We start from the raw sequence: 17339 nt of genomic DNA, 5'->3' as shown, positions 1-17339 counted from the left end.
TCGCATAAACTAGCCCAGTGAGATCTTGTGGCCTTGGCTCCCACTGGCTACTTAGGCACCAGGTGCAACAAGTGCTTCCTTGCAGGTGCTTTAAATACAATGACTTTTTAATTTAATTTTTTCCTGCTCTAAAGTTGCCTTTTGATCTACTCTCCAAATTACACATGAGAACAAGGTAATACACCCAGCAAATACAAAAGAAACAGTTTATTTGCTTTTCTTTCATTTTGTAGAAATAGCTCAATTGCATGGACAGACAGCTTTTTTTAACCAGATAAAAAAAGGTATATAAAAAATATTTCACATTCTTTTAAGACCTCTTTTTCTTTCCTTCCTCTGGGATTCTGCTTTCTTCTCACACCCTAGCTCTGGCACAGATCCAGTTCTTTTTGGTGGTACAGCTTGATGAGCCAATTCCTTCATCATTCAGATAGGCACAGTTTCCCCCACCCCTCACTTCAAGCCTGTGAAAAGTAGCCATGAAACAAGAAACAGTCAGTTGCCAAGGAATTTACGTGCACACACATGCACATGCAAACACACATGCACACGCACAAGAGCTCAAAAGCTTACAATGATTTGATGCCACCAGAGCAAACCCTTTTATGGATACTCTTACTTCAGTTTAAGGTTAGCATGGTTTGGGATAGTTTAACCCAGTTCCAGAGTGATTGTTTCCATTGGGATGATCAAGAAATTTAATCTGTATTCATTTCTAAAGTGGATTAGTGAAATTGCATGAGACACAGGCTGTGTTTATGCAAGATGCTGACTGTGCAGTAGCTCATTACTACTGAGCAGTAGCATTGCATGGCATGAAGCATGACACACTACTTCTGCGCAGTAGTAACAAGCTATTGCACACTCAGCATCACCTAAAGCCATTTGGCAACACTACTGCGCAGTAACTCTAGTTACTGTAACAACTGCACAGTCAGCGTCCTGTGTAGATGCAACCATTGTGTGGACAGGCTATCCAGAATTGGAGTGGCCTTCATTTAGTCTAGCTTGCTTCTTTCTTTTTTGGTACGAAGGCAACTTTTATTCTGAATAAGAGCATCCACACAGAGATTCAAATCTGTTTAACTAATCCACTTTAGAAATTAAAACAGATTAATTTTCCTGAGAATTTTTGGGTTGACAAATACAGGCAGGCACCTGTCTCAAGCACCAACTTGGTTAAATCTGTGAAAATCCTCATGTGGCCCTCTTCTGGGTAAAAGTGGCTTACTTGGGTTTGGTTTACCAATTTCTAAACAACTTAAGGTAAATCGAAACAAGCCCTTTTTAAACTGAAATAAGAGCATCCACACTGGCATCTACACCAGTTTAGCCACATCACATTAAATTCACACCTTTAGTTAAGCCAGGACAACTCTATATATGCCAACAAACCTAGAAGGAGACAGTGGGATTCTCTGCAGTGGCATACACTCTGGAAAAGCGGGTTTTAATTCCTGTATCCTGGATCTGCCAAGGCTCAACTCAGCCCTAGCCAGGGATTAGACTGCAGGGGCGGGCAATTATTTCGGGTGGAGGGCCACTTACTGAGTTCTGGCAAGCCATCGAGGGCCACATGACAGGCAACCAGAGGCAGATAAATATTAATTTTCTAAATTTTAGGGGCCTTGTGGGCCAGATAGAATGGCCTGGAGGGCCACTTCCACCTCGCAGGCCGCATTTTGCCCACCCCTGGATTAGAGCAACCTAACAGTAGTGGAAGTGGGTGAGTGAAGGGTGAGGCAGGGATGGAAAGAGGTTTTTTGTAACTGGATGTGAGTGACAGTTGGGAGGCATGGTTGGGATTGGCGGGAGGATTTGCTTATGTTGGGGTTTGGGCAGGGAGGGGGTAGCTGGGAAGAGTTGGCATTCTTGCATTTTGTGGTGCTATTGGGGAATTCTCTCTGCGGGTTATTCATTTACTGTAAACCACCCTGAGCCTTTTGGCTAGGGCAGGATATAAATCTAATCAATCAGATAATGGCTGCAGCAGTACAGAACGGCTGAGTAGTGCCACTCGACAGACCCCGCTTTCTGGTGTGCTTAAGAGCAGTGGTTTGGGGCATGTCTAGGGGCATCCTCACCACCATGGATCTGTGTTTGGCATGTGAAAAGAAGAAGTGGGTAGGAAACAGTCTCGAACAGATTGCAGAGCTCATGTGGATGTGGATGTTCCCTCATACATTATCAGGGATGCTCCCCATCAGCGTGACTAACATTGAACTACCTTACCCATAGTCCTGGGCCTTGTCTTCACAACACCCTGTTGGAGGGGTAGGGTTATGACCTGCCATGTTACATCCAGGGCTCCTCGGAAGTAGCCAGGGCCCCTTTGAAATGGGTCGGAGTGGGGATATCAGTTCCTTCGGGGTTCTGGGCTGGAGTGACTCCACCTCCAAGGGGCCTGTGGGTCACCTTGAACTTGAACCTGGATCACCCATGCCCTCTGAACTGACAAGGCTCTTCCTCCAGAGAGCAGCCTGTGCTCATAGCAGGCCAGTGAGAAGCAGGGGATATCTGTTTCCACCTTGGCCTTTCCTCTCAGTGGACATATTTTATCTGAATTCTTCCTTCCCGCTGTGTTTGCCTTTGCCTGCCCACCCTCCCGTTTCTGTGCAATGGCAGTGAGACGAGAGGTTGCACCTCTTTGCTAGTACCAGCACTAAGGGCAAAGCTTTCACAGCAAAGGGCAGGGACACTTGAGTCCAGAGGAGGGCTGGCCTTGTGACTGAACTATTGCTTCTGGACTCTGGGTATATGGGCTCAGTCTCTGGCTTGGCCAGAGGCTCTGCGTGACCTTGGGCCAGTCACTCCATGTCTCCATTTCTCCATTCATAACATGAGCTTAGCAGAATTGACCAGTGGAGGCAAAACTTGTTCATGGCTGCCAGGAGCTCAAAGACTGATGATGAAAGATGTAGCTACACAGGACATAGAGTAAAATATTTCCCGTGAGCCAATTTCATGAAAGTTAAAATAGCTTATCTTTATATTGGAAGTGTACTGTGACACACTCTATTATTCAGCTGGGCCATCTTGACAGCTGTTGTCAAACCAGAACTACATAAAATCAACTGAACTACATAAAACTGACTGGCCACACAATGTTCAACACAAGGTCCCCAGGTCCCTTGGCAGGGCGAATCCCCTGGTGATACACAGCCAGTGCAGCATGGCTGTGGTTGGCTGCTCTAGTGAGACATCATGACTGTCTTGCTCTCTTGATGGGGGTGGGGAAGGTCTCCACTGGGACATTAGGGTTGTATCTTCCTGCCCTGGCTGGAGGAGGCAGAAGGGAGCTCAAGTTAATATCTCTTCCATGATACACAACCATTAGCTATGCAATGCTTTCCCCCTGTCCAGAATCACGTTGTGGTATCAATAGGAGTTAACAACCTAAGTCTGGGTGGAGTATTGAGGATAACACACACCTTGACATGAGCAGATGGGCTGAGTTCACCCAAGCTGTTGATCGGTCTGGGCTCAGCACGTTCAGCACCAGTGACTTGATACTGAGAGGTTTTAGGGAAGGAAAAGTGACTCACTTGTTGTCAAACATGCTGCCATTGGCCCAGGTCCAAGCCTGGCCCGGCTCCCTCCAGAGGCCGATCCAGTGGTAGAGGATGCCTTTGTGATGAATCAGGAAGCTCTGAATGGACAAAGGGAAAAGCCTGTCTCCTTTCTGAACATTCAGAAGCAAAACCAGGGAGCTCATTACTCCTGTGCTGCAACCTCAGGATGCAGTGCAGGACAAGAGCAACGGGCTTACGGTGCCACGAGGGAGGTTTAGGTTGGATATTAGGGAGGACTTTCTTCGCCCTGCAGGAAGGGCAGAGCCAACTCCCTGGGGAGCGGCTGGGGTTGGAAGTGTCTAAGTGCAGGTATGACAGACACTTGGCTGGGATGGTTTAGACGGGGATGATCCCACTTTGTGCAGCAGGTGGGACTCAATGGCCTGCTAAGATGTTCTATGATTCTACATACGCCAATAGTCTCTGACCTCTGGATCCTAGATTTAGCTGTCTATTGCAGTGGCTGGGCAGTGGCAGTGCCCTCATCCCCCCTGCTTCTACTTATGGCTGTGGGGGCCAACTTTTTAGTGGGGGGCCAACACTTTCAGAGCTGTGCCACAAATTAGCTCTGCACCCTCCTCAAGTGCCAATCCAATTCCCTTCCCCTGCCCAATCTGCTGCTCTGCTTTCTGCTTCCTGCCCTACCTGCCACTCCCCAACCAGCTGGACACCACCTTCCGAGGCTGCCCAGGCCACTGGTGGCATCCATGCTGCAGGTTGGCTGTCGCCCTTGGCCTACAGCATGCTATGGGCTGTGGCTGGTGGTCCTGTTTCTGAGCTGTGTATGCCTGGGTGAGGGTTTCAAGTGGTGATTTTGGCATTTCCTTAAGAAAATGTTTGCTTGTAAATGCAGAGGACTGTATTTGATGGTGTAGGAGGCCCTTTTCACTCCCACGTTCCTATGCATCCATTGCTACATTTGGGATCAAGAAGGACTTTCACCCCACAGATCGCTTTCCTCTGTAGGATGGGGCATGGCCCTCTTCCTTGGTTCACTAGAGCGTATTTTAACAAAACTTCCTGTCATTGCAGTGGGAGGGGGGTGATAGGGCCCTCATCCTCCTACTTTACCTATGCCAAATTAAAAGGTGTTTCAGATATTTCAGGCAAACTCCTGTGGACTTTTAGGGTGCTTGTCCATTCCTATTTAAGAGTGCCATGGTTTGGTTTAATTTAACCCAGTTCCTGGTAGGTAAATGTGACAGCTGTCCCTGAAGTTTTAAGAACACATTTAAGCACCTGTCTAGGATCGTTTAGACAAGGAAGATCCTGCCCTGAGTAGGGGGTTGGACTTGATGTGACCTCATGAAGTCCCTTCCAGCTCTGTTTCTCATGATTTCATGATTTGACGCTGGGCAGCACACACACCACATGCACAGGCTTCAGTGATCTTGCTGAGCAGGGACCTCTGTGCCTCTGGGCAGGAAGAACCCTGCCCCCTCCATTGTACCAAAGTCTTTTTGGGTGCTGTGGTGAGAGGCTGCAGAAACAGGTGCTGAACAAAACCCCAACACAAGTGAGATGGACAATATTTGCATATTCCAAGGCTTTTGTTTAACTACTGTTGTACAGCTGGTTGGGGACTTCTTGTGAGCTATGAGTGTAGCCAGCTGGTCAGATTTCCAATTACGGGGTTTTTCTTAATATATTCAAGACATGGATATTTAGCTCCCCTCCCCCATGCTCTCACTTTCCTTCCAGCTCATGCACTGTTTTTCTTTTCTCCAGATCAGGGTGCCCTCTCCTCCATGCCTCCTCCCCCCGCCCCATTTTCCGCAGAGGCAGGGTAAGTTTCCTCCTTCCTCTGCAAGGCCTGCTTCTTCTCTTCCCCTGCACTGCAGCAGATACTCCGAATTTCCTGTGCCATTTCAGCACTATCTGAAAACCAGTCTAAGAGCTGTAACTAAGCCACTGTGAGTCACTGGTGCTGCCCTGTGCACACATGAATGTGATATCTGGAATAAGTACCTTGTAAAAAAAACTGTCCTTCTGAATGTACGGGGTTACAATTGCAGAAAAGCACTGGAGGACTGCCCATGCTTCTCAGTGTATGGTTGTGGGGATTGTGAAAGTCCTTGGAGGACCACCAGCAGTGAGTAACTGTAGCTTGCAGTCCTGCTGCAAAGTGTGTAGCCCAGCCACATCAAATGCAGAGCTGCTTTGTTAGCCCTACAGATCTGACAAATAATGTGTGTGGATGAGAGCTCAGTACAGTCAATACTCAAGTAAGAGCCTGAGCAAACTTTGCTGTGAAGACACCCCCTGAAACAATGAACCCAGGCACCTGCCCACGTGGTGTTCCTGGAACCCCATACTGAGCTGGGGAGGAGCCTCCTTTTCCAGGAGGTGAGTGGGCCTGGGGCAGTTTCTACTCAGCTGCCCCAGCCCTATGCAGAAGGATTCCTCCCACACAAAATTTGAGCAAGAGTGTGGCAATCACACGCTGGTCACAGAGACATCATCCCACTTGGAGTAGGGTTCAGTCATAGGCGACTGGTAGGGGAGACAGGGGGGGTGCATGTGCCCCCGCCCTGACAGAGCCATCCCCCACCACTGACAGCTTCTGCAGGTGCTCGCCAGCCCCGTCCCTGCCACTTCTGCTGGCAGCTTCTGCGGGTGCTCACCAACCCCGTCCCTGCCACTGCCTCTGGTTTCTGCAGGTGCCCGCCCAGACTCAGGAGACACTAGTTGCCCATGGGTTCAGCTGTCGAAGCCTCACTCACTTTGGCCTCCCAGCACGGGACAAAGCTAGACTCTTTTTCACCCGTCAGGGATGGGGTCCGAGTCCTGTCTGTCCACACATAGCCTGTTCATATCCTGCACAGTCTACTACAGACATGGAGCACCCAGGGCTCTCACCTTCTCATGCTCAGTGTCAATCCCAGCCAAGGTGGCACCTTGTGAGGCACAGAGGCTCTGGCTGTTGTTCCAGGTCGTTTCATTCTTTGAGAAGAAGTAGCATTTCCCTTGGTACCCGAGCCAGTCATCTGGGCAAGTGGCTGCAGCAGGGAAATCTGCACGGTCCAAACACAGCTTCGCATTCATGGCTGAAAATGATGACATAACATGAGATAAAAAGCTGCTCTCCTGTTCTGTATCTCAGATCTGCAGATCTATGTTGGTATGCATGTTAAAGGACTGAGAAGTCTTTGGGCTTGTTTTAACTCAATTTTAACTGGTTAAATGTAATGGGCTTGGTGAGTTAGGTGTTGTGTGGGGGACCGTCCCTTGCAAAATGGTAAACCATTGGAAGGGTAAAAGAAAATTGGGAAAAAAGGGGCTAAGGTCAGCATTTGTCACCATTTGTGTGGAAGTCTAAGTGGAGGGACCTTCAGATCCTGAGTGACCAGGAGGCTTATGGGACAAAACAAACAGAATTTACCTTTGGGAACGCCACTGAAATGCTATTTATTTACTTATTTTTGGATGTCACATCCCAGGCCAAATCAGCCTAATCAGTTCTAAAGTCTGTCCACTGAGCAGAGGTCAATCATTCAAGTGTGTGTGGTGCTACCACCAAGTATCCTCCCTCCCAGACTCTCCAGCCTGGGACTTCAGATATTCTCAAATCCATGGCAGGCTTCCTATGTGCAATCCCCAAGCCCAGAAGCCTTGGAGTCCAGATGCCCCCTGGTCTTTCTTGGCCCTGGCCAGAAGGCCGAAGGAGCTAGCTAGAGGGAAAGCCTGAGACCAATCCCCCATCACCATAGATTATGTAGCCGGGATCCTCCCACTGGGAGGTTATAGTAGACTCTGGCTGCGGGGCCTGCCCGCAGTGCAATGGACAGGTCTCCACCCTCTGCTACACCAAGTCACTCAAGGCTGGGAAGATGGGGATCTCCCCAGCCAGGTCAGTAAAACCATCATCATGGTATCTCCAAAGAGACAACTAAAAGGCAGTACTAGTGGGACAATAATAAAGGTCCCTACAGAGGAACCAGATTACAAGGCACACGATCGCTGCAGGGAGACCTGCCAGATAAGTATCAAACCTCACCGGAAAGAGTATTTATAATTTACTAAGCCCTGTACTGGGTCCAGGTTAAGACCTGCTATTTGCTTGTTGCTAAATAGCGGAAAGCTCTGTAGTACTTGCAGGTGCATTTTCTTACAGTGGCCAGCCTAGAGGTCTCTACCCACTGGATCCTAAAAGGGCCAAAACCCTTGATCCTGTTCAAGATCCAAAGAGCTGGGTTGCATTGGCAACTGGAAGTAGAGCAGCCTCCTCTGTTGATGTGGAGCAGCACCAGCAAAGTAGTGCCCTCAAAGGTGGTGCAAAGCAGCACCCTCTGACAGCGGTGTGGTACAGTGGCTCTGGTAAAACAGGGCCACCAGTAGCCTTAAGGGGAGGCAAAGGCAGCTGTGGAGTAACACCCCCAGTGTTGGGGAAAAAGGGGGCTAAGGTCAGCATTTGTCACCATGTGAGGCACAGAGACAGCAGCAACAGAGCAGCACCCCAAGTGGTGGCAAGAAACAGCGGCAGCAGCAATGGAGCAGTGCCCTGCGGGGGCAGTGAGGAGCGGTGGTGGCAGTGGAGCCATGACTGCAGTAGCAGTGGGGTGACGGGAAATGTTGGGGCTAGAAGCTACATTGGCTCTACTGGCTACCAAATTCACCCTGCGTGGAACTGAGACCTAGCTCTGATCGTACTGACTGAGATAAGCTGTTAATAGTCGGTTGAGGCAGGCTACTGATTATTAAAGGTTTCCCAAGACTGCCTGTTTGCCCCATTTTCTTTCCCTCTTTAAAAACCCTGGTGCAGGTTTAATATTGTTGGCGAGCGGGGAAGTTTGTTCGCATTGGAACACCAAGGTAGCTTTTATTTTCCCAGGTTTCTTAGTGGGGGCTCGAATCAAGATAGAAAATTTGTGTAATCCCCCCCCCCCACAGTTGAACTTGGCTCTTGTTATGGCTGTCCAATTCCTAGCAGAAGGGTTACAAATAATCCCCTTGGCTCCAGGTCACAGAGAATCCCCTTGACGGACTATGGCAATTGCCAGGGGGAAGGGGGAAGGAGGCTAGTAGAGGCTGAAGCTTTGGTGAGGGGCAGTTTGGCCCCCTTGTCTTTTTCCAGCCTGTCCTAGTTGGCTGCTGGATGAAAGAAGGCGGCAAACTTACCTGTCTTCTCCTCTTCCACAGCAGAACCAGTCAACATTTTCATTCAAACTCTTTCATTTTCCTCCCATAACCAGAAACAGTCAGAAAAACTTTGCTCATGGGTTTTCTTTTTTTCCCCAAAAATGTTCTCATTTTTCCTTGTCATTGAAACAGATCTTTCAAAACTTGTTTAATTCTGAAATTTAAAGACCTGTTTTTTTGGCACTCTCCTCTCTTGTCTTGTTGCTCCTGAGTGCACCAAACAGAGCAGTCTCTGGGGTTTGCTCTTCATTGTTCTGTTTCCCTTCCTCCTGCCCCATCATTATTTTTCACCTTTACTGCTCTGCAACTTTTTAAAACTTCTGCCATGGGGGAAAAGTCACAGAGCAGTAAAGGGACAAAGCAACCCCCCTCAACTTGAAGGCATTTAAAAATGTGCAGGGAAGTCTTTCAAGAGGAAACCAAAAGAAATGAGTAAGAATAAGCCACTTTGAACATCAATAGCATAACTATGGGAAGGCAAACGTGGTGGCCACAACACTTTCACCGCAAGTATCACCCCAGCAGCATCTCCTATATGGGGGGTCAGCACTCAACTCCGGGGCCTGTAGCCCCAGGCTGGCTTCTCCCAGCGCTGGCATCTATAACCACCCCAGAGCTAAACAGAAAAGGCCAAGAGTCAGAGAGCCTTGCACTCACCTGCCAGCACCACTGCAGCAACTGCAAGGCCTGTTGTGAAGCCAGCAGCTGCAGCTGCTATGAGGGTCCTTCGTGCTGCTGTCTTCCTGAACTTGTAACCTGAAAGAGGCTCAGGTGTGAACATGCAATGGAAGTGGAGCCCAGAATTATTTATCTTTGAATTATGGGTCAGTGCAAGGACAAGGGATGGCTGGTACATCCTGAATTCAGGGCCTCAGAAGAACCTCCCTGCCCTCAGCAAAAGGCAAGTAACTCACACCTGGGCTGGTCAGTGTATGGGGCTCTTCCAGGCCTTCCCTGAGCTGACTTCCCCAGGCTGGTGCCTGAGGCAGCTGAGTGGGAGATTGAAGGGAGCCCAGAGCAAAGAGCCACATGAATAGGCCAGCTGCTCCTTGCACAGCTGTTCTGGTGTGTGCATACATGTGTGTAAACCTGGAGCTCTGAATTCCCACGTATCTCACACAAACTAGCTGGGATACGCGGTCCTGCTGGTGCTCTGGAGAGAGTGAGTGAGGGTGTCAGAGGCAGCCCTACAAAATACCCTGCACCCCACAACATAATTGGGATGTTACAGGCCCATACAGAAAATAGCAACTGTGGACACAAAACCAGGATCCATTCCTACAAGAATCTGTGAGTGTAATGGGGTCCCCACTACTTTTCTGGCCAAAAGTTTGCACTGTATCTCAAGTGCCAGACATAGCTTTCTCCATATTTTTCTCCAACATCCCCCAGGAAGGGGAAGAAGAGGACAGATACCTGGTTCCTCTCTTTGCTCTTGCCTTCCTGGGTGGTGGAGGGATGGCACCTTGTGATGTTTCACTTCCAAGGGACACAATCCACTCCTTGTGGCTTCTCCCTCCATGACAAGCTGGGAAAGGGGGAAAACCAACAATTCTGCTTGAATCTCTTTTTTAATCTACTGCGTCTACCAGGAATACTCAGGATGACTGTAACTGAAAGAGAGAAAAGCCTCTGATTTTTTGCTTGGTGTCTCTGGCAGCAGTCTGTGGTGTGATTGTTTATTTTCTGTATTACAGGAGTGTCTAAAAGCCCCTGTCCATGCTCAGGACCTTATTGTGCTAGATGCTGCACGTACAGAACAGAAAGATATTCTTGACCCACACGGCTCGCACCTGGAGGCCCCAACCATGGACAGAATGAAGCACATATTTTGCTTTGCACACTGTGATCCAGTCCCTGGCCATCAATGTTCATGCACATGCATCTCTCCAGGATCAAGATCTACGTATCAGACAAGAGGCTTCCAGTGAACATGCCAGGCAGATGAGTCTGCAGTGCCTGGAAATTACTACGATTTTTGCTGTTTCTCTTCTGTATTCATTTAAATCCCCTAGCTGTCTCATAGTGGGGTTTTATTCAGCAAAGATGGAAAGAGAAAAACTTCTAAAAAAAACCCAGGCAGATGTTTAAAAAAAAAAAAAAACCTGGCAGGGAGTGTGTGGGGGAAACACATGCCCTGCAGCTGCTTCTAACTCATTTACTGACACTTCAGGCTGATGGTGCCTGAAAAATTCATTTCCCCCCGTCCTGCATTTGAGTGATAAACCACCACCAAGGAGCTGTGAGGACAAACTGTCAAGTCCAAATCAGTAGAGCTGGAAGGGCTGGTCTGAAACCCAGCCTGTCAGGTGGGAAATCAATAAAGGGAACAGCACAGTGAGGATGAGAAGGCTGTGATGGGAGGGTGAGGAGATGAGGCATTTTTAGAGGGATGGGAAATAGAAAGCGGGGGTCTGTTCCTGGCAGAGGAGCCTGAAAGCGTCTGGAGCAAAGTTAGGTCCTGAGATGAGTCAGGCTGGGTCCTAGTTTAGTAGTTGCTCCATCCTAGTTAAGCTCTCCTTACTCGGGGTCTGGCCCCTGCCACTCTTCCCCCTCCTGCCCGAGAATCCATCTCTCCTTCTGTCTCACACAAGCTACAATGCCAAAAGTTAGCTTAGTTTGGGAGGAAGGACCCAGTTTATTCCTGTTCTTGAGCTCCTTGATGGGATAAAGCTGGTTTAAGAAACTCTTTCTCTGAGCCCTTCTCCATGCCCAGGGGCTCTGAACACTTGGCCCTCATTGAAATCTCCCTCCCTCCTTTCCCCCAGTTAATCCGCATCAACCCCCACCTTTCCACACCCCCCAGAGAAGCAAACTCACCAAGGTCCTGTGCTCCAAAAAGAAAGTAGAGCTGAAGGCTTTAGAGCCACAGACTGGAAACTCCACCCCCTTATTTGGCAGAGCTCAGAGAGGGAGGGGAGAAAGGTATCACTTTCTGGAGAAGACAGACCCTGGGGCTCTAACACATTTGGTTTTGACTCCCTGCACAACTCAGGGCCGGGACAAGTCCACGTGGCAACTGACAATTTGACTCCGATACATGAAGGCAAAACCATCCTGGGTTTAATGGAGTAGCAAGGTCTCTGGGAGCTGGCTTAGTCTGGCCACACGTCTCTGGCACTGCATCTTCCCTCCTGTGGTAACCTGTGCTAAGCTAATTTAAAAGTAAGCATGGGGTTCCCACCTGGATGCTGATCCTCTCCCTATATCCACCACCACCACCCTGCCTTTCTTTGCTGAAAACATACCCTCTGCCTGGAAACACAGATCATTTATATCAGTGTAACTTGCATCTGTTTTGTATACCAGTGTAAATTATATCAGGGCTTGGAGCAGACAGACGTGCAACTATTCCGGAATAGCTGTCTGCAATTAATGGTGTCATAGCACCTTCCCTCTAGACAACATCGGATGTGGTAACAACCTGTCAACCTGTTTACAGCAAAAAAAACTGGCCCCAGAGAGCCAGAGACACGCCAGTTATATTAGTATATCTTCAATAGAGTCTCTCTCGTCCCCCTCATTCCTGATTTATCCCAGGGTAATTGTACGCCAGATTTAAATTATATCAGTGTGAGAAATAGCAGCAGCATGAGCCTGGGGGTTTCCAAACAACAGAAACCTCAAGTGGGAAAGTGAACATTGCCATTTCAAGTTGAGCAGAGGGACAAACAAACACTTGTGATTCATGATTGAGGTTTCTGGTATTAGATAGAAAAGTTCCATCAATGCGGCTGGCAGGCCGCAACATGGTATTAAAGAGCGCGCACACTGCTTGAACTCCATTTTTATTTTGTTTTTACTTTCCCTTATTTTTCAAGTTGGGGAAAGAAACAAACCAGGGGGATGGATAGAGAAAAAGAGAGAAAAGAAGGCTGGGAGAGGGGCTGAAAAAAGGAGAAGCAACACTGGCCTGGTGTCATTCTCAGGTTTCAATCACAGGGATGAAGCGAACAATGTATTTTTCAAAAAGAAACCAGAAGCTTAAAAAGGAACAGTATCAGCAGAATTGAAAACATTCAGTGCAATTTTTGGAATGAACTGAAAAGCCATTTTCCACTGACCTAAGGTGGCACAAAGCTCTGCTTCATTAATACCTTATGGGTGCAGATCAGTTATGTGAAGAGGCATAGAGTAGGGAAATGGTTTATCCAGGGTTACACACAGTCAGGCTGAGACTAGAATATAGGGGCTCAACTCTCCTTTTCCGAGCAGCAATGAATCTCTGAACATGAGTCCCTCACTCCTTCTCTAATCAGAGCCACCCAAAGAATGAGCCGCGGGACCGGTGTATCTAGAGAAGCTGTGGGTAGTTAATGTTGTGAAAGGTCCAGAACATGGGATGTCTCATCCATGTGATCATGGTGCATCCAGCTGTGTCCATTTCTGCAGGTGAAGCAGATTTCACCTTTGTTCCTACCCACAGCAAAGAAAAGTGATGCTTTGAAGTACATGTCTTGAGTTCCTCACACTGAGGGGCTTCCCCTGCTGCTTCTGGTTGAAAACTTGTTGAACTGCACGTTTGAAGAGAAATGCCAACCACATCATCCATTCAAAATGTTCTGAAAAAAGCTGCCAACACCCATGATGTTTCTAAAAGATTCCCTTTATTTAATGGTTTAGACGTTTTGTTCTGGAAAAAAAAAATACTTATTTTTTGATACCCGTTAGCAGAAAACTCACCAACAGCCCAGATTTTACACAATCCTTTGGATAAAAAGGGTACCAGAACATGGGTGCCCCCTTCTCTAAATCAATAATTGGGTCCATGGCTGTGGATACATCTACACCCTGGCCAGGATGCTCTCAAGCCTGCCCCAGTCCTTCTCATACATGCCAACCTCAGAAGCGTGCCATATAGAGGCTACTGCAGGCTTTTCCCTCTGCAGCCCATCTGAGGCCCTCTGCCTCCAGGCTGCTGCAGATTGTCTGTTGTGGACAGTCCTGGAGTGGCATGTCTAAATTTGGAGAGTTGGGCTGGGCAAATATTGGGAACGTCCTGGCCAGGGTCACACTGCTGCGGTGATGTGAATGCACCCAGCACATGTGTGTGGATCTCTGTGCTTGAGACTCTTGCTTAGTATTAGCTTGTTTTGTGGCTTACACAATGTAGGTGTTGTTTCGTGATGAGCCATTCTGCAAGACTAAAGCATAATTAACACTGTTTATCTGTGCCCAATTATTCACTCTGATACCTGAGCTGCAGTATTACAGAATCTTGTGTGCATCTGACACTTGCTTTTGGAAAACCACATTGCTTTACAAACAACATGCATATGAGATTCGCAGCGATTAGACTGACGCCTTCAACAATCAAGCAAAGGCTGAGTGAGAAGTAAAAACTAAATCATAGACAGTTATTATATGGCAGTAATAGAGATCTTAGCTGGATACTTTCAGGTTTAGGAGGCGAAGGGATTTTTAACGCAAGTTGTTCATATATTTACTTGCGTGCTTGCTGGAGTAAGTGTGAACCTCCTTTCAGGCTTGTCATTTTTTTCATTATCTATGTCATGGCAGAGGATGTGCCTGGCTCAATGATGCGTAACCTTTTAGAGCCACAGCAATTAACACTGCCATCACTCCCCTGCCACCAAATTTCTGGACCTGTGTGGAGCCCTGTAGGCTGAATGACATGGCCCCCTGAGCGAAATCTGGCCCGCGGGCCAGAGGTTAAGCATCACTGATCTAACTCGGAGACTTTCTTCATTAGTCTGTGTTTTCCAAATATGGGCATCTGCTGGAGAGAATGACTGTAGAGATGAAGAGAAGGCAGACTTGTTCTCAGCTCTGCAATGGTAGTGCCAGAAAGAAACTGCTCTGCTCCAAAAACAGCACCTAGTAATCTCTATTCATATAAATGCAAAACAGAGTGAAGACAGATAAGGTTCTTTAGAAAAGGTCATATTGTCAGTATTGGCTGTGCTGCTCATGCCTATGCAATGCTACAGGTGCATGATAGCTTTGGCTTTCAATGTAAACCTCAAAGTGAAACGCACTCTGATTTGCTTGTGTCAGCTTTGAAAACTGGACTTTGTAGTCTGAAAAGGCTGGCCCTCTGTCTTCTGTGACTGTCCAATTTATCCCTAATGGAACAGCAAATCTCTAGAGATCCCAGGATCTCTGCTTCTAACACTTAAACATGATGGTGCGAGCGAGATGCCGGTGTCTTCTGATTGCTGTACTTCTGCCATTGGAGTATGATGAGTGGATGGGCAAAGCATATTTTTAATGGGACTTCAGACTGACATAGAGCCTATGTACACACATTCTGTGTGTGTGCATGTGTATGTGCATATAAGGGAAGGTCTCCCCTTCCAGTTTTGGCAGAAGACAGCATTTTCCCACCTCCACCTCAAAGAGATAGGCTGGTTATTCTCTCAGAATCATAGAAAAGTGAGGCAAAAAGGGCCCTCCGGATGGCATCTTGTCATGAGTCCTGCTCAAGGCAGGATCACCTCTGTCCAATTGTAAGTAAACTTCCAGTGAAAAACAGGGATGGGAGAGGTGGTCACAAGTTAACAAAAATGGTCCAAGCAGGGACACTGAGCATACAACACTGGGCAGCACCGACTTCTCAAACATGTCCAAGGAGCCTGTGAATGCTCCCCAGTGAAATTCTGCCCAAAGGCATGCACAAAGGAGTGACAGGAAGACTGATCCACAGTCTTCAGGGTTTCACCAGGCCAGACCCTACTTCCTGGTCTGGTAGATGCTGAGTTTGGCCAGGGCCAGGAGGAAGCTGATCAGGAGGTCCCAGGACTTGGTGGGGCTGTGGATGGAGAGTGTGTAAAAAAAGAGGTACAGGGGGAAGTGCAGGGGGAAGAGGCTCCTGAGGAGGTGGTGTAGGGGTTGCAGCCTGGCACACTCAAGGCACACATGTGCCAGGGACTCCCTCTGCTGACAAAAGGGGCAGGTGTCAGGGATGTCCATGAAGCACACCATATACACTCTTGCGGAGGTGGCTCCATGCCGGTGCCCAGACAAGCCCAGGAAGAGGCCACCTTCTCACAGGTCTATACTACCCTCTGCTAGGGAATGTCTACAAGATAGACTGGAGTGTCAGGTAGAGACCCCTGAGCTGGCTCTAAATCCACTGGGGTGGATTCTGGAAACAGTCTAGCCATGGTAATCCAGGGCTCTGCAATGACTAAGTGATCCAGCAGAAAAATAGATTAAAACATCACATGCTGAGTTCTGACATGTTGTGGTTATTCTGTTTTTGGAGCCCAGACTTGTGGCTTAAAGCCAGCCCAGGTATGTCTAGTGCCTTCAGCGTCGACATGGCCTCAGTGGTGAGACGACTCCGTTCCCCTTTTATTCTCTGTGGTCACATATTTTTAACCTGTTATGCAAATGATAATGAATCACTATAACTTTGTCTGTCCTTCAACCACTTTTTGTGATTCTAAAATTTCTCCCCTATTGTGAATGAAGTCAGGGAGGGAACCTATTTATTATTAAAGAATAGAATGAGTGTGCTCCATGTCTCTGAGAAAAATAGCAGTCCCCCAGACTAAAATGAGTTAATTACTTTGAGTGAAAGTTCATTCAGAAATTAGCTTCTGAAATGTTTAAGAAACGACTCTTAGTGTAAAGGAACTTGTGGTATGCCTTTAAAGTTTTGAGTCTTCTACTGGTGCTCACCATGTTCTGCTTTCCAGTTCTCCAGAACCCTGCCTAAATACCAGTGTGTGCAGCTACTTAGACCCTGAATTTTTATATGGTCAATCAACTGCATGATTTGACCCATGTGATTCTTTCATATTATATACATTATCAAAGTACAAGACATGGTACTCCTCTACCCAACAACTGATTGTTACCAATCATTCAGCTGTTAAAATTAATTGCACACTGTGGGAAGAAGCTCCATGTGAGGTGATAAGGGTGCAATTAAACCAACAATTCTCAACCAGGATGCTGCACAGTATTACCACGGTTTTCATAGATTTCAGAGACATTAGGGCTGGAAGGGACCTAGAGAAGATCATCGAGTCCAGTCCCCTTCCCCAGGGGCAGGCAGTCAGCCGGGGTCATAGGATCCCAGCAAGATAAACATCCAAATGTCTCTTGAAAGTATTCAAAGTAGGTGCTTGAACCACCTCCAGCGGCAGTCTATTCCAGACCTTGGGGGCTTGGACTGTAAAGAAGTTCTTCCTTACATCTAGCCTGAAGGAATCCTGAAGGAGTTTGTGACCGTTTAACCTCGTCATCCCTTGGGGCGCTCTGGTGAAGAGACGTTCCCCCAGATGCTGGTAAGCACCCCTGATAAACTTATAGGTGGCCACCAGATCACCCCTGAGCCTGTGCTTTTCCAGGCTGAAGAGCCCCATGGCTCTCAGCCTCTTATCATAAGGTCTGTTTTCCTGACCTCTGATCATGTGCATGGCTCTTCTCTGGACTCTCTCAAGCTTCTCCACATCCTTTTTGAATTGTGGAGCCCAAAACCGGATGTAGTACTCCTGCTGCGGCCTCACCAAGGCCGAGTACAAGGGGAGAATGACGTCCTGGGATTTGCTTGAGAAGAATCTATGGATGCAAGCCAGCATTTTGCTCGCTTTACTAGCTGCAGCATCGCATTGAAGGCTCATGTTCATCTTGTGGTCAATGATGACCCCCAAGTCT

General features: G+C 47.9%; 1 protein-coding gene across 1 annotated transcript in view; it reads right to left on the bottom strand.

Moving 5' to 3' along the window:
- Nucleotides 1–212: 212 nt before the first annotated feature.
- LOC102374954 (C-type lectin domain family 2 member D-like) overlaps nucleotides 213–17339 on the bottom strand; it is a 23182-nt gene continuing 6055 nt past the window's right edge. The window contains exons 2-7 of the mRNA XM_006037793.2: nucleotides 11532–11614; nucleotides 10128–10239; nucleotides 9369–9467; nucleotides 6432–6619; nucleotides 3546–3649; nucleotides 213–464 (exon numbers count right to left, since the gene is read on the bottom strand). Coding sequence (XP_006037855.2) covers nucleotides 356–464; nucleotides 3546–3649; nucleotides 6432–6619; nucleotides 9369–9467; nucleotides 10128–10239; nucleotides 11532–11614 — 695 coding nt within the window. The 3' untranslated portion in view covers nucleotides 213–355. The remainder of the gene's footprint in view (nucleotides 465–3545; nucleotides 3650–6431; nucleotides 6620–9368; nucleotides 9468–10127; nucleotides 10240–11531; nucleotides 11615–17339) is intronic.

This window comes from Alligator sinensis, unplaced genomic scaffold (assembly GCF_000455745.1).
Source record: "Alligator sinensis unplaced genomic scaffold, ASM45574v1 scaffold261_1, whole genome shotgun sequence".
Classification (NCBI taxonomy): Eukaryota; Metazoa; Chordata; order Crocodylia; family Alligatoridae; genus Alligator; species Alligator sinensis.
This window is presented reverse-complemented; position numbering and strand designations above follow the sequence as displayed.